General features: G+C 41.3%; 1 protein-coding gene across 7 annotated transcripts in view; it reads right to left on the reverse strand.

Moving 5' to 3' along the window:
• Positions 1-1,085: 1,085 nt before the first annotated feature.
• The window catches only part of LOC137622964 (cytochrome b5 reductase 4), a 200,037-nt gene continuing 173,830 nt past the window's right edge, over positions 1,086-27,292 (reverse strand). For all 7 annotated transcript variants that reach the window (XM_068353564.1, XM_068353559.1, XM_068353565.1 and 4 more), the window contains 2 exons: positions 19,760-19,917; positions 1,086-1,239 (listed from right to left, as the gene is read on the reverse strand). In XM_068353564.1, the coding sequence (XP_068209665.1) occupies positions 1,185-1,239; positions 19,760-19,917 (213 nt within the window). In that variant the 3' untranslated portion in view covers positions 1,086-1,184. The remainder of the gene's footprint in view (positions 1,240-19,759; positions 19,918-27,292) is intronic.

The raw sequence follows: 27,292 nt of genomic DNA on the forward strand, positions 1-27,292 counted from the left end.
AGCCATTAAACCCAATTTACACCGACTTGTGGGTTGGTTGCTTTAATACACTGTATAAATAGATAAATAAATAGCAAGTGGGCATACATTGCACACAAACATATTTGCACAAACTATGTGATTGTTAGCTTAATTATATATGTACATCTGCAAGCGTAGTATCGGTGCAGTATGCATTTGTGTGTATGTGTGGATCTATACAAAGGAACCAATAATAAATTATCTTTCTATAAAAACTTTTAGTAAAACTGCAGTTATGGCCTCAGCATTCTAAAAGAGAATGCTTAAATATAAAATATTTATACTTCTATCTACAGCAACACTGTATTTAAGCAGTTTATTTTTCATGATACAGTAGCTGACTTGAGTGTGGAATTCACTGTTTGAGTAAGCAACAATTCTCTAAAATGACAAAGATTCATAAACTAAGGATGTGTTTAACATGTTGTATGTTTTTATATAGTGATTACCTATTCATCTTACACTTGCTAATCACAAATATTTATCTATAATTGACTAGAATTCCTTTATTTTGGCCTAATTTTAAAACTCTCATTTTGAAAATATTAGTCAGACCATGGTAAGGCAGACAACATCTGACTGGTTAAAAACTTCTATTACTGTTATTTTGCTTCGAAATAATTTATCTATTTTTTTTTCATTGTTACCCATTTATGTATCAATTTATTGGCAGAAGGATGAGGAGGGTCATAGTATTATCAAAAAATTAAGTTGATAATTATTCTATTCAAATAAAATTAGAAGCCATGTTACAGAAAAGTATTGCCAGGTATCAATACCTGTAATTGTCTTTGTTAATAAAACCTAGTAAGAATATCTTTTGAAAAAAGAATCCTAGGGTCAATCATCATTTGCTGATGAATATAATCTAGATAAAATATGTTTTCAAAAATATTTGTTATAAATGCAGATTTTACCACTTTAAAGTATTTAAACAGCACATGGACTGATAAAATTGCATTCTTAAGGATAACAAAATATGTAAAAGTAAGACACATATATATATATATATTATATATATATATATATATATATATATATATATATATATATATATATATATATATATATATATATACGGTATATTAATTTTCAATGATTTATTGGAACTTCCTGAGATTATGAAATGTTTTCTGAGGAAACATTAATTACGTTCAGCAGTGTTATCCTAGGAATGCGTGATAAGCCTCACTGGAATGCCCAAGGTCCTTCAGTAAGCTGGAAAAGTAAGGTGACATTTAGCATTTTTGGTGAAAGTAAACTAACATGAAAAAATATCTTAAACAGAATTAGAGATGCCACAGTACCCAATGTATAGCCTATATCAGTCACAGATGTAAAGCTGAATAATTCAATGTTTTTCAGGCTACTTTTTTGCTAAAACTTCCAGTAAAATAAGAGGGCAGATATATTTCATAAACAATTTACTTGTTATGGCCTGTGACCTCAGTGGCAGAGCAGTGCAGAATCAGAATCTTTCCTAGAAACACTAAACTTTGGGGCACATTTATTTTCAATTGCTGATTATATTGAAGTGATGCCATACATATGCTACAAAATAGGTCATAAATTATACTTACTTATTAAAGAAAAAACAAATGATCATAAATTAATTTGTTACTGAACTTCAATACTCATCCAATATTCATATGCTTTATAAATTATGTATGAATGATGAGAAAAAAGGGAAACCAATAATCTTTCCTTGATTTTGACTACTGTATTTCTTGTTTTTCTTCTCGCTACATGGAGGATATACTTACACTAGTAAGTGTTTACAATCAAGTCACTTTACTTTTGAGCCCACAAGGTTGTGTGTAGGTAGGAAAGTGTTTAACAGATAAACCTCCTTAACCAAGGATTTAATTATATATTGTTGAACTATTGATACCATACTAAAAAATACATGCTTAATATTAACTTAACTGTTGCAGCTAAATTAAAAACACTGGGTAAAATTTTTAAATCGCATGCCAATACATCCAACCTCCAGCCTTCTCACCACTGTTGAAAAGGATGCACATGCTGTCTCTTGTGTGTGTCCCAAATATTGAGATACCTGTGATTTGCCCTATGTAACTCTGTTTTTGGTGCAGACTCTATAGTGTGTGTGATAGCGTTATTCATACAGACAAAGGAAATTAACCACATGACCATGTAAACTAAAATAATTTTAAGTGCACCGAGCATTGGCTAAAATGGTTGTCCCTGGTAGAAAAGGCAGAAATCTTGATTTATTAGAGAATAAAAAAAAAACTTATGTTGACGTAAGCTGGGAAGAATGAGTCTCCGGTTCAGGAGAGTTTTAAGGGAAGGAAGTAGATATGACCAATAATTGCTACAGCCCTTTCTTTAGCTAAAGTCAGTGCAAATGTACATAAGGTTTTAGTGAAGACAGAGAAGGCATTAAACTTATGAAGAGAGGATATGATAAAGAGAAGGATACCATTTGATTCCCACATGTTGAAACAAAACGCCTTGAGTTTACACAAGGATTTCTCTAGAACAATAAGTTTACCAGTTGGCAAAGAAATACAACTCTTTTCAGTAAGTAGGGAATGGACCAGCATGTTTATGGAGTATATTTAAAATAAGTATCTAGAGAATCTGCTCACAAAAAATATTAAAAGGATATAAAGTAAAATTTTCATAAATGACTAAAAAAGGCAAATACTTTCCAAAAAGGCTTTTAACTGTGGCAAGACTTTTTTTAATTCCTTTTTTTCTGAAGCAAAAAAGGACTAGAAGGCCATGCATTCAGAAAAGCGCTAAACAGTCGCCCAGGTTCAAGGATGGAAGGATGGGCTAATCTTGGTTTTAACAAAAGTCATTAGTTGTTTAGTGCTATAAGAGCTTGAGCACCTTGAAGAATAAAAATAAAGGTAAACTTCCCATTTCCTGGGTACAATGCCAAGACCTAGGTCACTGCTATTCTCTTCAAGCAATGGTTCAATGAACGCATAGCTCTTGAATTGGAAGCATACCTCGAGAAGGAATGGCTGCTCTTCAAGGCACTACTGGTTGTTGACAATGCTCCCAGACAGCTTCAAGACATAGTCATTGAAAATCTGAGAAAGTGTCAAAATTCTGCCACACAAGACTACCTTGATCCTACAAATTCTTGACTAGTGCATCATAAAGTGCATAGAAACTCCATAACTCGACAGGTAAGCTCATAAGGTGTTTTAAATGAAAATATATTGTATAATGATGTAAATACCGGTATCTATATGTAATGAAATAAGTTTCAGTGGCAGTCAAACTTTAGATGTTATCAGTGTCAAGACCCTGCTGACTGTTTACACAGACAATGAACCACAATGTTGTTGGGAAATAACACACTAATGGCATTTTTCCTGTTTTTCTTATAAAGACTGCAGATTTCTTAGCTCCATAGTTATCTGTTATTTTACACAAAGTTAGCAAGAAGAGAAGCTTTTAGCACTTATTGGAGACTCGGTAATGTTACTCCATTATGTAAATGTCTTTGTGGTAGCTCAAGTTCAAACGATTACACCTCAAGTTCCATAACATCCATACTGTATTTTCTAAAAGTTTTTAAACGTCTTTTGGCAAAATGTCTAAATAGGTTTGCAGAATGCAATCATCTGTTCCCTAGTTTGCAATTTGGCATTCATAAAGACTTTGGAACATTTGATACCCTTCTTACAATCTCCAATCCTGTACAGAAATCTCTCGATTAAGGTTATGAATTTCATATGAATGGCCTTGATTTTAGTGCTGCCTTTGACCGCATTAATCATGAGGCCCTTGTTTTCAAACTCAAACAGTTGGGAGTGGGTGGGTCTTTTCTTTGCCATCATAACTGAATTTCTAAGTAATAGGTTGCAAAGAGCTGTTGATGATGGGCACCATAATGAGTGTAGGAATATGATATCTGGTGTTCCTCAGGGTAGTGTTCTTGGCCCATTACTTTTCATACTATAAATACATGACATATGGTTTGGCCTAGAACACAAGCTTGTTGCATAGGCAATAATGCTACTCTCTTTGCATCGATTTCATCTCCTAAATGTAGATCTGGAGTTGCTGAATCTCTTAATAGATATAGCTAAAATTAGTGCATTGACGCAAATTATTGGGCATGAAGTTGAAACCAAACAAAACTCGAAGTATTTTAAGTAGGTCCAGAATAGTTGCTCCTCAACACCTGGGTCTCGGCATTGATGTTTTAACTCTTTATGACTAAAAAATGTTTAGATGTGATTCTTGGTAACAAATTTACTTTAGAGAAACACATTAGGTCTGTCTCTTATTCAATTGAAAAAATAAAAAAAAATAAAAATAAAAAAAGCCTTACTGAGTCTTGGTGATCAGTCTATTCTAAAATAATTTTATTATTATTATTATTATTATTATTATTATTATTATTATTATTATTACTTGCTAAGCTACAACCCAAGTTAGAAAAGCAGGATGCAATAAGCCCAATGGCTCCAGCAGGAAAAATTAGCCCAGTGAGGAAAGGAAAAAAGGAAGTAAATAAACTATATGAGAAGTAATGAACAGAACAATCAAAATAAAATATTTTAAGAACAGTAACAACATTAAAATAAAATCTTATTATATAAACTGCAAAAACTTGAAAAAAAGAGGAAGAAAAGTTGGATAGAATAGTGTGCTGGAGTGTACTCTCAAGCAAGTGGAAGAACATGCTATAGAGGCTGTAGCACTACCCAAGACTAGAGATCAATGGTTTGATTTTGGTGTGTTCTTCTAGAAGAGCTGTTTACCATAGTTAAAGAGTCTCTTGTAACTTTACCAAGAGTAAAGTAGCCCCTGAAAAATTACATTACAGAAGTCGACCCCTTGAAGAAGAAGAATTGTTTAGTAATCTCAGTGTTGTCAGATGTATGAGGACAGATGAGTATGTGGAAAGGTGTATTTGTATGCAAAGGAAAATTGAGCTTTAACCAAAGAGACGGATTTTGAAGTATTATCTGGCCAGTCAAAGGACTAAATAACACTCTTGCAGTAGTATCTTTCGTTCTACCTTGTTTTGAGTAATGTATTGTTCTTGTCTGGTCTTCAACAGCTAATTCCCATCTTAATATGTTGAACAGGAACTTACAGACTATTAAATTTCTTATACCTGATATAGATATTAACCTCTGACACAGTTGTTCAATTAGTTCGTTATGCATGTTGCATGAGATTTTGAATAATTCTGACCATCCTTTACATTTAGATCTTCTGGGATATTTCCATCCTGTTCGTAATACTATTCATGCAGTTAATTCTAATAGTCAGGCCTTCTTCATCATGAGGCTCAATACCACACAGTATTCTAGAAGTTTTATTCCAGCTATGATCAAGTTGTGGAATAATCTCCCTAATTGGGTAGTTGAATCGGTAGTAACTTCAAAGGTTAAAATCTACAGCTAATGTTTTTATGTTGAACAGGCTGACATATGTCTCTGTTTATAGTTTATATATGAAAGATCTGTTCCCATACTAACAAACCCATGTTTCGTGGATTATCTTTAGGCGAAGCTGGAAGGTAGCCATTAGACTAAAAATGCAAGGTAGCAACACTGCCTAACTGTGTGCATAAAATGGATTTTGAAGCGAAGCGAAAAATCTATTATTGGGTGAGATGGCCTTGTCGTCCTGATGGAAGGTTCCTATTGGTAGCTTTCTAAGGGATATTTGGCTACAGTGATATTCGCAGAGAATTGACCTTTAGGTCTCCAGAATTCTAACTCCTGGCGCGAATATCTTTAAGATTTCTCTTAAGGATATCGCATAATATCAGGGGACGTATATCTTGATACGACACATGGCAATCTTCACCCCGAATAGCGTTTTCGTTTCGAGGGGGAAGAGTGGCGAAACTGAAGGGGAGCTGTTATCAAGGTTACCCTTCCTCCGTACTATTACGAGGATCCAAGATGGCGCTCATTCCTTGTAGCATTGAGCATGGTGCTACAGATATAGTAGTTTTGGGAGGGATCTTGCCTAAACCTTTTCTATAGAAAAGGACGGCGGGTCCATCAGGACGACATGGCCATCTCACCCAAAAATAAATTTTTCGCTTTGCTTCAAAATCCGTTTTTTGGGCTCGAGCCATGTTGTCCTGATGGAAGTTTACCAGAGAATTACTAGAAAGTACTGTATCTGTGGATTTGTATAAGTGCCTTAACCTTGGGACAATTTTTATATGGTCATACAGACCATTGAGAAATATGACGATACCGTTATACGTCATTACCACTAATCATGGAAAAATGTTAGGGCTTCCTGCCCCCTGCAGGGATGTGCAGTAAGAAAAAGTTTCAAGGTTTGTATATTGTAGGAATAAATATAAGTATCAATCAGGACTACAGTATTTGTTTCATTTATTCCGGTAATATAAGGTTTACTTAGGAAATTAAGTAAAGAACTCAGGCTATCTTTATTGTGCTATTTGCTGTGGTGAAATAAGACACAGCTGCTAACCAACACTGCCCAAATAGCCTAAATAAAAGATAAAATCATGCCAAAACATTGAAGTACATGTCCATACCACAAAAATAAGACTACAATTAGTATAAGGAACTAATAAAAAAAAAAATTACAAAACAAAGAGATCCCGAGAAAGCGATGGCAAAAGACCGCATACACACCCGTAAGGGAGCGTCAACAAGCGGCTGAGTTAAAACCCAACAACGTTAATGCCACTATAAAAATTGATAAATTTGGAAAATTTATCAATATAATTTCAGTAAATGTTGGATACTATCAACACTGTGTACGATGTACACACGGCACAAGTGCCCGAGGATTCTCGTTTGAAGAGCTGTCTTCCCCTGAAATCTGAAGTTCTTCGAAGATAGACCTTTAGACATTCTACTGGACACAGACATCTTCCTTCAGAGGGCAGTTCTCCAGGGACCCCATCTCTTAGTGGGTAGCTCATTCTTGGCGAGAAAGGTAGGATCAGGAAAGAGATTCAGTTCTCCCACATCTGTGAACTGAATGTGGCCCTCATCTCTTGATAGGGATATTATTTCACTAACTCTAGCCCCTGATGCTATAGCGAACAGGAAAATAACTTTTTGGGTAAGATCCTTAAGAGAACAATTTTCATTGTTCAAGGTCGAGGCATAGTGTAGGACCTTGTCCAAGGACCATGAAATGGGCTTCGGAGGTGCTGCAGGTCTAAGTCTAGCGCATGCTTTTGGGATCTTGTTAAAGATTTTGTTTGTCAGGTCCACTTGGAAGGCGTATAGAAGAGGTCTAGTCAATGCTGACTTACCCGTAGTTATCGTGTTGGCAGCTAGGCCTTGTTCATGAAGGTGGATGGTGGATGAAGAAGGACAGGCAGAAGTCTATTGAGACTTCCTTCGGGTTTTTTGCTTAGACAAAAGCAACCCACTTTTTCCAAGACGATTCGTATTGTCTTCTAGTTGACTTTGACTTGTATTCTTCTAGGAAGTCTATACTGCCTTTTGAGATCCCAAATCTTTTTTTAACCGCTAAGGTGAGAAAATCATGAGATGGAGGTTTTGGATTCTCTGTGATGAAGCAAAGACAGTTGACTTCTGAACCAGTTGAGATAGAGCAGGGTTCGGTAGAGGGACCAGCCTCGGCTTCAGTTCCATTACCAGAGGGAACCAGTTGCTCTTGGGCCACTTGGGGCTACTAGAGCTGCTGTTCCCTTGAAGGATTTCAGCTTGAGGACCTTCAGTAGGAGATTGGTTGGAGGGAACAGGTAAATCCTGGTCTATTCGTTCCAGTCGAGGGACATGGCGTCCGTCGCCTCCGCCAGAGGGTCCTTGTATGGGGCTACATACCGAGGTAGTTTCTTGTTGTCGCTCGTCGCGAAGAGGTCGATCTGCAGTTCCGGGACTTGTTCCAAGATGAATTGCGTCTGAATTGCCGTCTAACCCCAAGGCCGGAGTACTCGGCGGAGATGGGGAGAACCGGCGATTGCCGCCTGTAATGGGGGCGGCTCAGGGAGGGGTTTAGCCTCTTTTCTCTAAAAGAGAATATAAATCGAACCTTATCCATAAATTCTAGGGGATGTATGTCCCCATCCGAATTAATAAGGAACGATAGGGCGAGGTTAAACATGGGGAATTACTTTACTAACGTATACATATACGAGTTAGGCTAGTCTAACTTCGGTAGGAACCATAGCCATAGTTGTCACCGCCGGGGCCCCTACTGTATACAAAAAACGGATTTTGAGCGAAGCAAAAAATCTATTTTTGGGTGACATGGCCATGTCGTCCTGATGGAAGTTCCTAAAGGGTAGCTTCCTTGGGTATATATAACTACGGCGATATTCCCAAAGAATTTACCTTAAGGTACCCAGAATTCTAACTCCTGGAGCGAATATCCCTAATAAAAGAACCAGGGATATCGCGAAATATCAGAGGACGTATTCTTGACACGCCACATAGCAATCTGCACCCCGAACAGAGTTAACACTTCGAAGGGGTCAATTGGCAAGAAAACGAAAAACGAGAAAGAAAGGAGAGCCGCTCGCAAGGTATCTCTCCTCTCCCATTTCGTAAGCGTGCATTGCGCTGCTCACAGCGCCATCTGTATTCCTTGTAGCGATACACGAGGTGCTACAGATACTGTATGTAGGGAGGGGACCTACAGCCCTTTTTAGAAGAAAAGGGAAGGGCGGGTCCATCAGGACGACATGGCCATCTCACCCAAAAATAGATATTTCGCTTCGCTCAAAATCCGTTTTTTGGGCTCAAGCCATGTCGTCCTGATGGAAGTATACCAGAGCATTACTGTATCTGTGGATTCTCAAAATGTGCCGTACTCCCCGAAGGTATTTCCCGGCCAACTAGACCTAGAGACCTAAGATGTTACCGTCATACATCTTTTCATCTAACCATAGACCATGTTAGTGCTTCCTGCCCTCTACAGGGAAGAGTCATACTATACTCTGGAAAAGTCTCGAAGAGTACATACAGTGAACCCTCGCTACTTCGCGGTTCGACCATCGCGGATTCACCACTTCGCGGATTTTTTCCATAACCCATATATATACAGTAATATATATATATATATATATATATATATATATATATATATATATATATATATATGTATGCATGTATTTATGTATATATGTACAGTAGGTATGTATATGTGTATACATATAAATATATATATATATATATACACACACACACACACACACACATATATATATATATATATATATATATATATATATATATATATATATATATATATATCTAAAGTAGGAAGATGTGATGTAGTTCTAAGGGAAAAGTATGGGAAATATGTCTGGGTAATAAGCAAAGCTCTACCTCCAGTTTGTTTCTACATTATGATCAGAGATAAATGTAAACAAAACATTGGTTGCCATTTTTTATCGTGCTTTTTAGCATGTTTAGGAAATGCATGATATAAAATCACCTTTAATATTTGTGCCTGTTTTAGTTTAGGGTACTGTAGTACATGCATTAAGTGTTCTGTACATTAAAGGGTAGTTTGTTAACAGTACTACGTACAAGGGAAGGTTTTAAAAGTCTGAATATACATGTTGAATAAATAGGTAAATATGGTGTCACTACTTCGCGGATTTTCACCTATCGCGGCCGCGACTGGAACCTATCTACCGCGATAAACGAGGGTTCACTGTATACCTATGTATGAATAACAGACAAGCCAATATAGTGGTCTCACCCTATATCATGTAAAGCATAGTTTGTAAAGAACCACTGAGTCAATATGAAATATCGACCAGTTCCCCGTTCATTACTGGATTGGACAAAGGTTTATATCCGGGTAGGAGGAAAACTTGCATATCCGCCACCGTCCCCTTAGGGCATGAAGTCCTCCCGCTAGGGGAAAGCATAAACCAATGCAAAAATGCTTGCATAAAGGAACAATCTATTAGAATTATCCCAGATAAATATACATAGTAAACGTAATGCTAAATCAATTCAAGTAAAATGACACAGGCGAAGGAGACGCAAGGTTCACAAGAACTAGTTTATTGACAATCAATAAAATAAAACAGGTTAAACAACAATTATACATATATAAGAGGAGGATAACCAATAAATAAGCATAAGCATGATAGTAAACAGAAAACTTGTTTATCTGAAAGAAAACATTAGCGCCACTTTTAACATACCGAGGTATCAAAATCATAAAAGTCTGTATTACTAATCAGTTACATTAGCGTTGGAAACGCTTGGCACACATGTCTGCACTTATGCAAGGTTCACCTTTGAATATGGAACAGTCAATGTGGGCACCCTAGTGCCCTAACACTTAGTTTGTAGAACAGTTCGGAACTACACACTCACCGCGGAATTAATCGTCCCAATTAAATCCACTGTTCCGCGCAGAGTTAAACAGCAGGTTTAACGACACTACCCACTGCTACCACAGACCTCTTTAGTTGCTCCACTTGCTTCGCATAGTGACGAAAGAAAACTCTGGAAGACTTCCAGCCAGTGTATGAGTGAAGATGTTCGAAATCCATACTATTGAAGAAATTTAAGGATGAGGCAACTTTCCTCGGATCGTGACCTGCGGGTGTACTGTCTGGATCCGCTCTGCGAATAAAATAGGTGATTTTCGCCCTAAGTTGTTTCAGCGATAAATTTGAGCCTGATGTTTCTCCCCTGAATAGTTGACCACCCCTGAAGTCTGAAGTTCTACGAAGATAGACCTTTAGGCATTCCACTGGACATAGAGATGCATCTTCTTTCAGAGGGCAGATTCTCCAGGGACCCCACCTGTTGGTGGGTAACTCGTTCTTGGCGAGAAACGTAGGATCCGGAAACAGGTTCAGTTCTCCCCCATCCAAGAACTGAACACGACCTTCCTCTCTCGAGAGGGCTACAATTTCACTAACCCTGGCCCCCGACGCGAGTGCAAACAGGAAAATAACTTTTTGGGTCAAATCCTTTAAAGCACACTCCTCATTGTTCAACAGCGAAGCGAAATGAAAAACTTTATCTAGAGACCATGAAATGGGCTTTGGAGGTGCTGATGGTCTGAGCCTAGCACAGGCTTTCGGAATTTTATTAAAAATATCGTTAGAGAGGTCGACCTGGAAGGCATATAAAATGGGTCTTGTCAAAGCAGATTTACACGTTGATATTGTGTTGGCTGCTAACCCTTGACCTTGGAGGTGGATGAAGAAAGATAAGCAGAAGTCCGTCGAGATCTTTTGCGGATTCTTCGCCTTGACAAAGGCCACCCATTTTCTCCATGATGACTCATATTGCCTTCTAGTGGATTTGCACTTATATTCCTCTAGGAAGTCTATACTGTCTTTCGAAATCCCGAAACGTTTTCTCACCACTAGGGAGAGAAAATCATGAGCTGCAGGTTCCGGGTTTTCTGTGATGAAGCGCAGACAGTCGACTTCTGAACTCGCTGGGTCAGAACTGAATCTGGTAACGGTAGACACTTCAGCCGTAGTTCCAATGCCAGAGGGAACCACACGCTGTTCAGCCACTTGTGAGCCACTATTGCCGCTACTCCCTTGAAAGATCTCAGTTTGTTGAGGACCCTCAATAGAAGGTTGTGAGGAGGGAACAGGTAAATCCTGGACCATCTGTTCCAGTCGAGGGACATCGCGTCCACTGCTTCCGCCAAGGGATCCTCGTACGGGGACACGTAAAGGGGTAACTTCTTGTTGTCTTTTGTCGCAAAGAGGTCTATCTGCAGTTCTGGGACTTGACTCAAGATGAAGGAGAATGATCCTGCGTCTAGGGACCATTCCGACTCTATCGGTGTGAACCTGGATAGAGCGTCCGCTGTCACATTGTGGACTCCTTGAAGGTGAACTGCCGACAGGTACCACTTCTTCTTTTCCGCCAGTCGAAAGATGGCCAACATCACCTGGTTGAGTGGTGGTGACCTCGATCCTTGTCGATTCAAGCATCTCACAATCACCTCGCTGTCCAGTACCAACCTTATGTGGATCGAGCGACGAGGGGAGACTTTCTTCAAGGTAAGGAGTACTGCCATAGCTTCCAGAAAGTTTATTTGAAATGTCTTGAATAGATTGGACCAAGTTCCTTGGGCCTTCTTCCGATGAGAATGACCTCCCCACCCCTCCTTCGAGGCGTCTGTGTGAATAGTCAACGAGGGGGGAGGTGGCTGAAGAAGCACCCACTTCTTTAGTTGCCTGACTTGGGACCAAGGCCCGAGAAGCGTATGTAGACGAAGCGGTACTGGTCTTATCAGATCTCTTCGCGCGTTTGATGCATAACTTCTCCAAACTCCGGTTGCATCCTTTAGCTGTGCTCTTAGCACCGGATCTGTTACTGAGGCAAACTGGAGAGAACCCAGGACTCTCTCCTGTTCGCGTCTTGATATTCTTTCGGAATCCAAAACTCTCTTGACGGAACCAGCTATCTCCTTCCTCTTCTTCGCCGGGATGGAGAGTTGGTGTGACACTAGGTCCCAGTGGATTCCCAACCACTGGAACTTTTGAGATGGAGAAAGTCGGGACTTTTTTCTGTTGATCTTGAAGCCTAGATGCTCTAGGAACTGGATCACCTGTAGGGAAGCTTGCAAACATTCTGTCTTGGATGCTGCCCACACCAGCCAGTCGTCCAGGTAAGCTACCACCTGGATTCCCTTTAGGCGTAATTGTTTGAGAGCTACGCTCGCAAGCTTCGTGAAGATCCTTGGGGCTATGTTTAGCCCGAATGGCATGGCTCTGAAGGCGTAGTCTTCGATGTAGCTTGAACCCTAGGTAGGGGGAGAGTTGGCGATTGATTGGAACGTGCCAATAGGCGTCTGACAAATCTATGGAAACGGTATATGCCCTCTTGGGCAGTAAGGTCCTTACGTGTTGCAGTGTTAGCATCTTGAACTTTCAGTTCACTATGAACTTGTTGAGTGGCGACAAGTCCAGAATGACTCTGAGTTTTTCTGAGTCCTTCTTGGGAACACAAAACAGCCTCCCTTGGAATTTGATGGACTTTACCCTTCGGATTACTCTTTTCTCCAACAGTTCTTGAATGTACTCCTCCAGAACGGGGGTGGAGTGTTGGAAAAATCGAGGGCACGGGGGTGGAGTGCTGTACCAGCTCCAACCCAGTCCATTCTTGAGTAGGCTGTGGGCCCAGGGATCGAAGGTCCACCGATCCCGAAAATTCTGAAGTCTCCCTCCTACCAGTATCATCTCACTTTGGCTGCTGTTGCCCTGAGGTCTTGCCTCCTTGACCGCGACCTCCCCTGAATCCCCTCCCCCTTGAGGGGCGTCTAGACGAACCTCTGGCTGCTCCTCTAGGCTTCGCTCGAAAGGTAGTTGACTGCCCTTCGAACGCTGGGTTAAATGCCGGAGACTGCGTAGACACGGCTTGGGGTACCCACTGGTACGTGGTCGGGGTTTGTGCCACCATCTGGGGCACTGTAGGCACAGGAAGTTGTTGCTGCTGCTGTCTGAATGGCTTGGCTGCCCGAGAGGGTAGCCTAGTCTTCTTAGTCTTCCTCTTTGGTTGGGGACCCTCATCCGGGGAAGACTTTCTCTTGAGAGATAGGCCCCACTTCTGGAGAAGGTTTCTATTCTCCGTGGCGGCCTTATCTACAACCTCCTTGACCGCTTCACTGGGGAAGAGGTCTTTGCCCCAAATGCTGGAGGAGATTAGCTTCCTTGGCTCGTGCCTCACCGCAGCCGAGGCGAACACGAACTCCCTACAAGCCCTCCTAGCTTTGACGAAGCTATAAAGGTCCTTCGTCACTGTGGCTAGGTGTGTCTTAGCCACTACCATAAACATTTCATGGACCTTGGGGTCACTTGCCATTGTCTCCAGAGTTGTTTGATGAGACATTGAGGCAGCAAGTCTTTCTTTTGTCTCAAGCTCCCTGCACAAAAGAAAGTCAGACAGCTTAGGGAGGGTCTCACTGAACTGACGTCCGGCAATATCAGCCTCCAACTTCCCGACTGAGAAGGTAAGATGGACGTCCTTCCAGTCCTTGTGGTCCATGGGTAGGGCCAAAGACAGAGGTTTACACTCCTCCAAAGAGGGGCATGGCTTACCTGCCTCGATTGCTTTCAGCACAGCCGTAAACCCTTTTTGCATAAAGGGGAAGGCTCTAGAATGAGAGGACACAAAGGAAGGGTGCTTCTTACTCAAAGCAGGTACCTTTGAGTTTGTGAAGCCCCTCTCTTTCATCGAGCTTGACAGTACAGCTTGAGCCTTAGCGTGGTCCAAAACTATGACCTCCTTCGGCTCCGTTTCTTCCTTTGAGGCTGGTTCCTTCCTTAGACGGACATAACAGTCCGGATACGACTCCTTGCTGGGCCAGAATTCCACCTCCTCAAGGGGGACTGAGCCCAACTTCTCCAAAATGACGATTTTTCCCGTCGTCGTAGGCATGTGCTCAGCATACTTCCAAGGGTTAGCATCTGAGCACAAGGGAAGGTCTTTCACGCTGAGCTTCTTCTGGGGCCCACGTGATGCTGCAAGTCTCCGCATCTCCAGCTTCATTGCAGCAGCCTTCTCATTATTTTCCCTCTGCATCTGTTGGATCATTCCAACGATGGAGGAAAGGGTCTTTCCCAGCTCATCTGGGAGAGAGGACGATGTTGAGGGAATAGGTTCAGGGGCCTGAACCGGAGTAGCCGACACCTCGTCGAACTCTTCCTCTTCATTGTCTGGAGCCTGCTCTTCTTCCTGGTCTTCTGCCAGAAGGTCTTTTTCCAAACACTCGGACACCTCCGACATCCTATCGTCCAATTGGATGTCCTGCAGGGCGTCCGCGACTTCAGCATCCACCGGGATCTGAACCAACGCTATCTCCGCTTGAGGCTAGGGAATCACTGCCTCAGCTGACGCCTTGGGGAAAAGGTAAGCCCTCATCTTCTCACTTGGAAGATAGGGGCCAGAAGTGTTCTTCTGAAACCCCCTTACCCAGATACGAAGCTTCTCCCTTGCTGCGTCCCTTGACTCCGCCGTCTTAGGGGAATCAAAAGCCTCAGTAATCAGGTTTGTGCACACGGTACATACCTGCGGGTCCCAATACCGGAGATCACCTTTGGAGACTGCGCATGCTGCGTGCCTCCTACACAAGTCAAGTCCGCAGAAGTTCTTGCTGCGGACGTTGCAGAAAACGCTTCCACACTTCGGATGGTCCTCCTGTAAAGAGAAGAAAATTCCATGAGTACAGTATCAAGTGAACTACGTATCACTGGATATACATAGCTTAGAATAACTAAACTAGAAAGGAGAGACACACACTTGTATTTCCCGCACAGTCAATTTCTGCAACCTTCCAGATAATAAAATCGTATGGTTAATCTATTCTAGAGCGACCAAGAAATAATTTCCAGAGGAAACAGGTGTGGCTCACACCCAAATAAGTGATTTTAAAATGCTGGATAGTAGACAAGAAAGAACTCACTTTCTTTATCTGTATGGTTACACCAAAGGGCTATGCAAGACAACACAAAAGTGTTAGAAAAACTTAGTGTTGTAATATATACTATACTATAGTTTTCTCCCTACAGTATATACTATACTGAAAAATACTGGCTACAGTATAGAAGGTAATGTGCCGGCCGGCACACACCTTAACTAGTTCCAAAGTATACTACTTATAGACTATAAGGTGGAAGAACGCTGGCTCAAATGCGTGTGCCGGCCGGCAACTACACAAGATAGCACCCGGCTGCCGGCCGCCAAACGTAGCGGCCGGCAGAACCTCGGTGTGTTTCTATAGCCGGCCGGCAGCTAAACAACAACAACACCCGGCTGCCGGCCACTAATCGTAGCGGCCGGCAGAACAATGGTGTGATATTATAGCCGGCCGGCAAAGGTATACAACCAATGCCGGCCGACAGCAAAAGAACCAGAGAACTCCGACTGCCCGGCTGCCGGCCACTTAGGCCGGCAGCCTCCTAGGGTACAAACACTAGAGGAAAAACAGAATGGATGCCGGGATAAGAGACTGTACTGCCTCATAGCCCGGCAACCCGAAAGAGTGCACAAAAGGAAGGGGAGAATATATCTTCAGGCTTCCTAACCAATGCCATCTGGCTCTACAGACAAACATGGATGAGAGACCAAGGGAGGTCCGGGCAGCACTCAAAGCAGAAGACCCTTGCAGGCCGGCGCGCACTGCCGGCCGGCAAGGGACTGAGTCAACCCCACATCCTAACCTATGCTAGGTACAGATGTAGAATGACGGACAGGGATGCAATGGCTAGGCCATCACTAAGGAAAGAGGGGGAAAGGGGGAAGAGGGTCCTGCCAACCTTGCTCTAATAATGAATCACCCACAGCCAAGAAAACTCATCTTAGCCTAGGGGAGATCCGAGGAGGGAGGCCAGCAATACTTGCCAACTCCCTCGGAACCAAAGCAAGGAAGGCGTTGTTATTCACAGAAAAAGAGGATCTCATCCTCCACACCGAGAACAACAACACTGGACTAGTCTGCTAGAACACAAAAAGAAGGAATCATCTCGTACAGAAACCTTCGAAAGTGCACTAAGGAGGCTAAGCCTCCTATGTCTGCTGTCAGTCTAGCCAGGGAATCTCAACCACAAAGCTAGACAGAAACAGACTCAGACTAAGAACTCTGATGTCCTGCCCCCTTCCTGAAGCCAGACTTACTGGAAACAGGAAAGAACTGAAACACCCTAATATAGTTGTATCTAAAGTCAATTCAGATAAACCATTACGGTTAAGCCCAAGGCTTAAGCAGAGGGAAAGGGATTGCACACATTCTCCGAAGAGAAGAGAGCAACCGGGGAGTGTGAGAAAGTATACTATGGCCCCATAGACAACTAGCCTAGGCGCGAAGAGAATCGATTATCTAAATCACCGAAACTCACTCGTATACAGTACTATCTTGGAAGAAAATCAACATAATCTTAAATGTATAAAACTGCCTAAAGCTTCAATAAAATTTTAAAACAATCGGAAATCTGAATATCATGCAGGAAAGTACTAGGGCCAAACGACTAGGCTACAAGGTCTAGCGTAGGCCAGAATCGGCAAATCCTTCGCCAAAACGGAAATACTAAAAGCATCATATAAAGAAATCCTATGTAACGCTGAATAGCTAAAATTATTAAAGCGAAACAGCCGGGAACGTCGCTCTGGCTAACTAAATAACTCATACATAGCGAGCGACAGCGTCCTGGACGCCTCTGGTAGGCAACAGCTCTTGTAACAACGATATCACTATCAAATCATTTTAAAATTACCAAGAGCTTACATTTATACATAAAAGAAATAATACTCAACTTATCAGAAGCAGAAGAAGTTGGAGAAAGCATTATAAAGTTGAAATAATCCAAGAATTGCGAGATAACACAGGGAAAAACACCGAGTTTTTGAGCTACGCAAAAAGAAATACAGATGGCGCCGTGAGCAGCGCAATGCACGCTTACGAAACGGGAGAGGAGAGATACCTTGCGAGCGGCTCTCCTTTCTTTCTCGTTTTTCGTTTTCTTGCCAATTGACCCCTTTGAAGTGTTAACTCTGTTCGGGGTGCAGATTGCTATGTGGCGTGTCAAGAATACGTCCTCTGATATTTCGCGATATCCCTGGTTCTTTTATTAGGGATATTCGCTCCAGGAGTTAGAATTCTGGGTACCTTAAGGTAAATTCTCTGGGAATATCGCCGTAGTTATATATACCCAAGGAAGCTACCCTTTAGGAACTTCCATCAGGACGACATGGATTGATCCCAAAAAGTAAAGTTACATATTAGGAAGAGGAATAATAATCTATTTGTATGCACAATCTTCACTTGTATAATTTGCCTAACTAGCTAATATTATAGCTGAATACCAGGAAAGTTGCCCTACTAGTTAAATAAAATGCAATAATAATGGCGACAGCTGTCGTAAAAATGACTGCCTCCGGTCGTGGCAATGCTCAACTAACAATTGAATTATTAGAATTTAACCGAGACGCGAGCCAAAATTTATACATAGGAAAGAATTAATACAAAACTTTCCAAAGAATGAAGATGCTGGAGATTGCATGATTAATATTCCGATACAGTAACTTGCAATAACACTGGGATAACATTGGGAAACACTTAGTCATATCGGCTACAAGTAAAGGAATGGCGACCGGTAGTAGTGCGGATAGGAGGTCCACCGGGTACCTAGATCTGCACTCCCTTCTTTCGCCACTCTTCCCCTCAAAGAGTTAAATCTATTCGGGTTGAAGATTGCTATGTGTCGTATCTAAAAATACGTCCCCTGATATTATGCGATATCCTTAATTTTTATTATGGATACTCGCACCAGAAGTTAGAATCCTGGAGACCGGTTTATTTCTCTGGGAGTATCACTGTAGCAAATATCCCTTAGAAAGGCTACCTAAAGGAACCTTCCATCAGGACGACAGGGCTGAGCCCAAAAAATATTTTATTCATGTACTTCATTTGTATATTTAAGAGATGTATAGTCAGCTTAAAGGTGAGTTCCACTCATGTAGGTTTAATTAATGTACAGTATGTAAATTACACAAGTCTTTCGTCATTCATTTAATTATATTTTCATTCAATTCAGTATATGTAAAGTTACGTTATTTTTTAAGAATTAACTTTTTATTTCACGTAATTATGTTACAGAGTCTTATGTAATCTCGTTTAGGTATGCTGTATGACCCACACAAGGTATGAGCATGAGGGATTACGTCATTTTTACGTTTCCACGTGGTGAGAAAGTGCATGAAAATTCTCTAATTAGATTTACTCTTCTTTTTTTTTTATTGAGGCCGAAATGGAAGGTTCTAGAATAAGTAAGACTATATATATAGTCCCCCCTGAGTGCATAAGCCCAGCCTATCCCTTTGAAAGAGCCAATGTCCACCAGGAGTCTCTCCTCTCAAACATAATAAGTGATTTTTGTCCAACATATATTGTGTATAGTTTGGTGAAATTATTGGATGTTAACTCAAGTGTAGTGTGTTAATGTAAGTACATTTTAACACAAATTTTTGTAACTGGCCCTGTGAGATTTAGGTTAAACAGTGAAGTGCATTAAAATTTTTTGCTCAACCGTTCTGTAAACTTGTGTAAACTAAAAGATGTAAGTGTAGCAGTTACATATATGTAAATTCAATTATTGTATGTTCATTAGAGTGTTAAAGTGTTAACTTTTTTCATTATCAAAATTAAATATTTTTATAAATTAATTTCCAGTGAAACAAGTGATTGTATAATTTTTTAGTGTCTTTTCTTTTTTTTTTTAGTCAAAGTCTAGCTCAGATTTAAATTTCGAGTGATTTATTTTTGGTGTTTATTCTTGTGAATTGCTGTTAACTTTTTATAGACTATATTAATTTTTGTAAAGTGAGTATTATTTCGATCACCAATATTTTTTTCTCAGTTCTTTGCTCATATTCCCTGACTAAGAACCGAATTAAGAGGTTGGTTTTTCAATAGTTCACATAACTAATCACCAAGTTTTGTATTGAGTGTAAGGTAAGAGACCTTTGTATATTCAGTGTTCATATGTATTGCCGTCTGGGAGTTGCATTCTCAGAGCTCGGGTATTTTTCAAGTGTAACAGATTTAGGTAAAAATAAACAGGTGAGTTTGGAGCTCGGGAGTTCCACAGATTAATGGATGTTACGCAATTGGCTATCGGAATCCTACATTTTCTAAAAAATACAGGGTTTGAAGATTGATGCCTTTCCACCAGAAGAAGGCTGATCATTTTGTCAGCAATCGATTTCTTATAAGGACCTGTAATTTATTAATAGTAATAAAAAATAATAACAGTGATAAATCTTTGACTTACTTGACAGACAATTTTGTGAATATCGTTGGCCCACATATACATGTGAAGAGTATGGTATCATCGTTATTGGCTGGAAGAATCTTTTGCAAGAGATCTTTTCTTATATGGCCCTGCATGCCTGACCAAGAATCACTTGGTCTTGAAAGGATATGTGTAACCTGAAATAAACCAAAATATTGACATAGATTCACATATACTAACAACACAACACTGAAATCTTATTCGATGATATGATCAGAAGTTAACCTCTATTTGTTCTTTGGGGTTCAAAAGCTAAATGAGGGAATAACCCAAAGGATGTCAGTTTTGTTATTACCATTGTAAAAGAACATCTCTGGGTTGAATATTATAAACATTACACAACATGTATTTATATATAAGGTTAAGACTGTCTCATGTTATTACCTACTCGCCTTATTATGACCGTACAACTAGTTAAATTTCTAGCAATAATATAAAAGAAATACTTTAATACCTTTTATGGTATAATTTTAATAAAATCTTGATAATTGTCAGAATGTGTCAGCAGATATGTAAGAAAGGCAATGCATACATAAAATATTATTCATGTATCACATGCAATTTTGCTATTTTCCAAAGGTTGGATACCTAATTTGATCCGTAGTCATTCACAGTCTGAATTGCATTTGTATGTACACATAGTAGATTCTTGGTTATTAAATCGGTTCATCAAGATCTAAATAGAAAATCCCCGATTCCCTCTTTTCCTTAACTTTTAATCATATACAGTACCGGGGTAGTTACAATTTCTTTGAAAGAGCACAAATATATTAAAATAAGATGTACAACTATAAATTTATTCATGCTTTGTGATAATTTCTCATTGGGATGTAAAAAGCAGATAAACTGAAGGAGGCAGGTTCAGTGAAGACTGTAAGGAGGAGTCTAATGTCAGTGTCATATAACAATAAACTCTCTTATATCAATGCTCAAGACTCGAGAGTGTCCAATAATTTTCATGTTACACTCTCCAAAATTTCTTAAAATATTCAAAAATCAAATGGAATTTTGCCATTCACTTGGTCATTTGGTAATTCTTAGGTTGTGGACACAACCCACAATACCATTCAATGCTCCCTCTTTCATAATAAACATAGTTGGCATCTCTTTAAATGAACATTATGGTAAAGATAAAGTTGTTTACAACACTTTTGGAAAATTATATTTGTGGTAATTATTTTGACCATAGTAGCAAGAAAAAAATTTGAACAAAATAAATGAGTTATTTCAATTTATAAATCATTGTAAAATCCCTTGTATGGTAAACTGTGTACAATTGAAAATCATCTCTAAATGACTGACCCTTCGGTATTGTCATTTGTTTAACTTGACTCCATCAGTTTACATATGCCCAGTCTCATGGTCAAAAGCTTATCGGACACACAAAATGTACAACCATAACTTTTTCAAATATCCCTTTTGATAGTGGCCTTGTTTTCCAGCCAGGAAAGCAACAGCTAGCAGGGTTTACCCTTGTTAAATTGTTAAATGTGCAATCTTATAATTTCAACGACTTCCTTTGTTTTTGTTATTTGTTGGGATTTTAGTGGTCGTGCCATGTATTGGCTTATCATTAATTCTCCCCAAGTATCTTTGTCAAGAGTATGAAATTTTTCTTTTATCAATTGAGAGTGCTGTAATGCCTTTCTTTATATCAGCTGTTGTAAGTACAGTCAAACCTCTCGACATGAAAGAATCTGCTTACAAAATTTTCACTCTGCGATACGAGATGCGAAGAATTTTAAGACTCGCATCACGAAAAATGATTCGGACAACGAAAGGAGTTACAGTGCGAGAGCCCGACCATGTTCGAGACTGATTTTAAAATTTGTGTGCCGCCAACCCGTAAACTCGTTACCATCCTCTAGTGCTCCCATTGGTTATCTCCCTACACAGATGCTATTTTCAATATTTAACTTAGCCGGTGATTATATAGCTGCAACTCTGTTGCTCGACAGACAACTCTACGGAAAAACTCGCCAGCGATCGCTACACAGGTTGCGGGTGTGCCCAACAGCGCCATCTGTCGACCAGATACCCAGCTCTCATGTAAACAAAGACTCAATTTTCTCTCTGTCGAGGTGTCGACAAGACGTACTTTACTCGCTGTTGCTAAACTGGAGTTTTTCACATCTAATTGGTGAAGTACTATATTATAGTTTTGAGCTTTCGCAATGCAGGTGTTTTATCTTCATCTTAAATCTTGAACTCGTTTTGGATAGATTTAATTATGGTGACAAAGAGAGTATGGACTTTCTTTCACTTTTAAAGGGCCGACCCTTCCCTTAGACGGAAGTGTGTTTAGGCTTTTAGTAATTATTTTATCACGTTATAAATTATTTATAGATTTTCCTCTATATATTTTATTTCTCTCCGCCTTTATTAGGCCTCTTCGATTAACTTTCCATTTATTATAAACATATAAAAATAAATTTTAATGTTTTGTTTATATGCGACCTTTCCTGAGAGTAGGCGGTCCTAACTTGGAAACCGAAGTTAATCAACGTTGAGCCCTTTATATCGTAATTAGCTTTTAAAGAGCTAAGGATTTAAAACTTTTTAAATGTAATATGAAAGAATTTCTTTGATAGTCTTCGTACTGTTTTCAAAGATGAACTAACGTTTAGTTTATTTATGCTACGCAGTTGTTGACGTTCAGGACGTTCAACATGCGCTCTATCGTTACGATAGAGAGAGAGTGTATCACGGTTTCACTTTGCAGTAAGAGTAAATCGATTCTGACGTTTTGTTCATTCTTTCTTAGCTTAAATGTTTTAAATTCTATTTTAAAGGAACTTTTTAATTGAAAAACCTTTCAGTTTTTTCCTTTAGTCAAATAACATGTTTTTTTGACGAAATATAATTGGGCTCTTCTCTTAAGTGCGAAATCAAGAGAGAAAGAGAGAGAGAGATAGAGACGAAGGGAGAGAGAGGAGAGAAAACGTTCCGTTCAAGCGGGTAACGTTGTTCTCGAGTTACTCTCGTCCCTAGTCTCTGTACGGGGAGGAAGGATAAAACGTTTTTAGTTTTTTATTCTCGTCCCCAGGCTATGTGCGGTGAGAGATTGAAAACGTAGTTTATAGGAACTAGTGTTTAGTCTCTTTCCCAGCCACTGATTTTTTTTTATCTTAAAATATGTTTTCTGTTTTTTGCTGGTATTAATGAGCTTGCATTATACGACTGATTTCGCAATTACTACCTTTTAATGAAGGGTAGAATTGCGTGTTTCAGGTAGAAATCAGTAAAAGTTTCGATTTCAGTGAAATAAGTGCAAAACAGAAAATCGAAGTGATAAAGTGATATGCGCAAAGTGTTACAGTGTTGCGTCCAAGGGTTCGTCTGTTCGTGCCTGTCGTTCAACTAGTCCGGGACCTCTTGCATGCTCCCAAGCCCAGGGGAGAAGTAATGTCAAACGACTTATGGGTTCGAGAGGCCTTGATCAACGAACAGACGTTTTCCCTCTATGGTATCGGGTGTATCTTACCAAGATCTCCCCTGCCATAAGACGAGAGAGACGTTGTTTCTCCTCGTCATCCGAAGGCTTTTCGCATAAGAAACCTGTCACAAGGTTTCGAAGCCCTTAAGCGAAAGTCAGTCCTTTCAGGACAGGTCCAGCGTCCTGGTTACAGCCATTAGGACAGCTCTGACCCTATGCAGTCATCGGATAACTGCTCGCCGCCTAACAAAAGCGTAACACAGACTCCGAGAGTCTTTTTTGTTGGCAAAGTGTTGCGGTCACAGACGTTACCCTCGTCTCTTACCACAACCATTTCCGTTGATCCTTAATGGGTTGTATGGCAAGACATGCAGTATATGCTTGCCTCCCTTATGGAAGACTATTCTGCCGATTAGTCTGTTGAGTCTAGCCGTTTATCTCATCGATATCCTGGCTTTCAGCCAACCTAACGTTCCTTTGTGCTTACTGTTGACGTTGGCGTAGCTAAGTCACGTCAGTCAGGTTGTTTAGAACCACACTCGACGCGGTCTCGTGTGGTTTTTCAGCCGCATTTGGACGTTAGGCCACTTGCTGATGCTCCTGTTGACGTTCAAGACGTTCACTAACAATCGGAGTTGACTTGTTTTGACGCTGTGCGTCAACCTCCGCATTCTAGAGTTGTTTTGACTGCTCAGTCTAAGCAGTCAAAGCAGTCTCGAGTGGACGCTGTGCGTCCTCACGCACCTGTTGTGGTTGACAGTTCAGTTGTTGACAGTTCACAGACTGTCAAGCAGTTACATGACGTTGCGTTCTGGTCCGCTACTAATGCACCAGTGAGTGTGGACTCTGCTTGTAAAGCATTGCCACCACGGTAGGTCTCTCCCTTGCTTGAGACTTAGCTTTTATCGGACAAGGTTCCTGTAGATGAGGAAGTTGCTGTTCCCCCTCCTACTGATATTCCCTTGAGGACTCTGTCAGATGGAGAGGAGCCTAAAGCTGCTTAGCCCCCTATGGACTTTAATTAAATCATGATGATTTTTTTTAAGGATCTTTGTCCGGATCTTTTTGTAACTGCTGCTCCTCGTTCGCCTAAACGTCAAAGCTTACACTAGGCCTAGCTACTTCGAAGCCGTTGTTTTTAAGCTAGTGCTCTCTCGCTCTCCTAGAGAGCTTTACGTTGGCTAGGCGACTGGTTTTTCACCAGGAGGAGTTTGGGGGATACAGCCTTTGCTTTCCCTTCTTTTAAACTGGCTTACAGAGCGAGAGTCTGATATGACACGAGAGAAGTTCTCGGCTTGGGAGTTCATGCCTCTGCCCAGATAGACTTCTCAAATCTCGTAGACTCTCCCTGGCGCCTGGCCAGGAGACGCTCCAAGTTTTTTACAGGTCAACTTCACAGCTGTTTTCGAGCCTTTGAAGTTTTGCTGTACAATTATGTCATGCATAAACAAGGCTTTCAGGGATGGAAAGCGGTACCGCCTCAGTCGCTAACCCCGTCTGTGGCCGCACCTGCTCCCGTAGACCCTAAATGGGCTTTGCTGCAAGGCATGCAGTCCAAGCTTGCGTTCTTGATAGAGGACTTTAATGCGGAGAAGGTTGCTACCGAACCTTCTGACCAACAACCTTCCAACCGGTCGGTTGTGCGCCCTGTTGACGCTGAGGTAACCTACTCGCGTCTGCCAGTTGAGGTGGTTCCTCCACCGATGCGACCCAGTGTGGGTTGCCAGCCGCACGTTGTCGTTAAGCGACGCTCGGAGGTGGTTGTTGACGTTCAGGACGTTCAACAATCAGCAGAGGTGAATTGTTTTGACGCAGTGCGTCAACCTCAGCAACCCGGTAGGGTGTTGACTGCACAACCCAGACGGTCTAGACAGTCTCGGGTTGACGCTGTGCTTCCTCGCGCACCCATGGTTGTTGACAGTTCACAGACTGTGCAGCAGTTCCATGATGTTGCGTCCGGCTCCGTCACGCATGCACCAGTGCGACCGGACTCAGCGAGCCATACGTTGCCCACTCCGTTGCCGTTTCCTCATCAGTTTTCGGATGAGGAACCCTCTGATGAGGACGTTGCTGAACAACAAGACGATCAGCCCCCAGAATAGATCAAGCCCTGCTATCCATCCAGAAGATGCTGAAGAAGGAACGCTGCTCAGTCAGGCTGTGGATGAGTCTGGTAGGGACGCTGTCATCCGTGGAACAATTTGTGTCACTAGGAAGACTACACCTCCGTCCTCTTCATACCATCTAGCTTTTCACTGGAAAAATGACAAGACGCTAGAAGCGGTCTCGATCCCGGTTTCCGAAAAGATAAAGTCTTGTCTGACTTGGTGGAAGGACAATATCAACCTAAGAGAGGGTCTTCCCCTGGCTGTTCAGACTCCCAACCACGTTCTCTTCTCGGACGCATCGGACGTGGGCTGGGGCGCGACACTAGACGGTCGGGAATGCTCAGGACTGTGGAACTCGAGTCAAAGGAGCATGCATATCAACTGCAAGGAGCTGTTGGCAGTACATCTGGCCTTGAAAAGCTTCAAGTCTCTCCTTCGAGGCAAAGTGGTGGAAGTTAACTCGGACAACACCACGGCCTTGGCGTACATCTCCAAACAAGGAGGTACCCACTCACTGACGTTGTACGAGATCGCAAGGGACCTGCTCATCTGGTCAAAAGGTCAAGACATCTCCCTAGTAACGAGGTTCATCCAAGGCGACTTGAACGTCATAGCAGATTGTCTCAGTCGGAAAGGGCAAGTAATTCCAACCGAATGGACCCTCCACAAGGATGTGTGCAAGAGACTTTGGGCCACTTAGGGTAAACCATCCATAGATCTCTTTGCAACCTCGCTGACCAAGAGGCTTCCAATCTATTGCTCTCCAGTCCCGGACCCAGCAGCAATACATATAGATGCTTTCCTCCTAGATTGGTCACATCTGGATCTCTACGCATTCCCACCGTTCAAGATTGTCAACAAGGTATTGCAGAAGTTCGCCTCTCACGAAGGGACAAGGTTGACGTTAGTTGCTTCCCTCTGGCCCGCGAGAGAATGGTTCACCGAGATACTGCGATGGTTAGTAGACGTTCCCAGTAGTCTTCCTCTAAGGGTAGACCTTCTACGTCAGCCACACGTAAAGAAGGTACTCCAAAGCCTCCACGCTCTTCGTCTGACTGCCTTCAGACTATCGAAAGACTCTCGAGAGCTAGAGGCTTTTCGAAGGAAGCAGCCAGTGCGATTGCTAGAGCAAGGAGAGCGTCTTCCATTAGAGTCTACCAATCGAAGTGGGAAGTCTTCCGAGACTGGTGCAAGTCAGTTTCTGTATCCTCGACCAGTACCTCTGTAGCTCAAATAGCTGTTTTTCTCTTATACCTGAGAAAAGGACGATCCCTTTCAGCTCCCACTATCAAGGGCTACAGAAGCATGTTGGCATCGGTCTTCCGGCATAGAGGCTTAGATCTTTCCAAACATAAAGATCTGCAAGACCTCCTTAAGTCTTTTGAGACCACCAAGGAGCGTCGTTTGGCTACCCCTGGATGGAATTTAGACGTGGTACTAAGATTCTTCATGTCAGACAGGTTGGAGCCGTTACAATCAGCCTCCCTGAAAGATCTCACTCTTAAGACTCTTTTCCTGGTATGCTTAGCCTCGGCTAAAAGAGTCAGTGAGATTCATGCCTTCAGCAAGAACATCGGATTTTCGTCAGAAAAAGCCACTTGTTCGCTGCAACTTGGTTTTCTAGCCAAAAATGAGCTGCCTTCTCGGCCTTAGCCTAAATCTTTCGATATCCCCAGCTTATCGGAGATCGTAGGCAATGAACTAGAAAGAGTCTTATGCCCTGTTAGAGCTCTTAAGTTCTATTTAAAGCGTACTAAACCTTTACGAGGCCAATCTGAAGCTTTATGGTGTTCAGTTAAGAAACCATCCTTGCCTATGTCAAAGAATGCTTGGTCAGACTTTATCAGATTGTTAATACGAGAAGCTCATTCACATCTGAGTGAGGAAGACCGAACTTTGCTTAAGGTGAAGACGCACGAAGTTAGAGCTGTAACAACTTCCGTGGCCTTTAAGCAAAATATATCTCTG

This window comes from Palaemon carinicauda, chromosome 30 (genome assembly GCF_036898095.1).
Source record: "Palaemon carinicauda isolate YSFRI2023 chromosome 30, ASM3689809v2, whole genome shotgun sequence".
In the NCBI taxonomy this organism is placed as follows: Eukaryota; Metazoa; Arthropoda; class Malacostraca; order Decapoda; family Palaemonidae; genus Palaemon; species Palaemon carinicauda.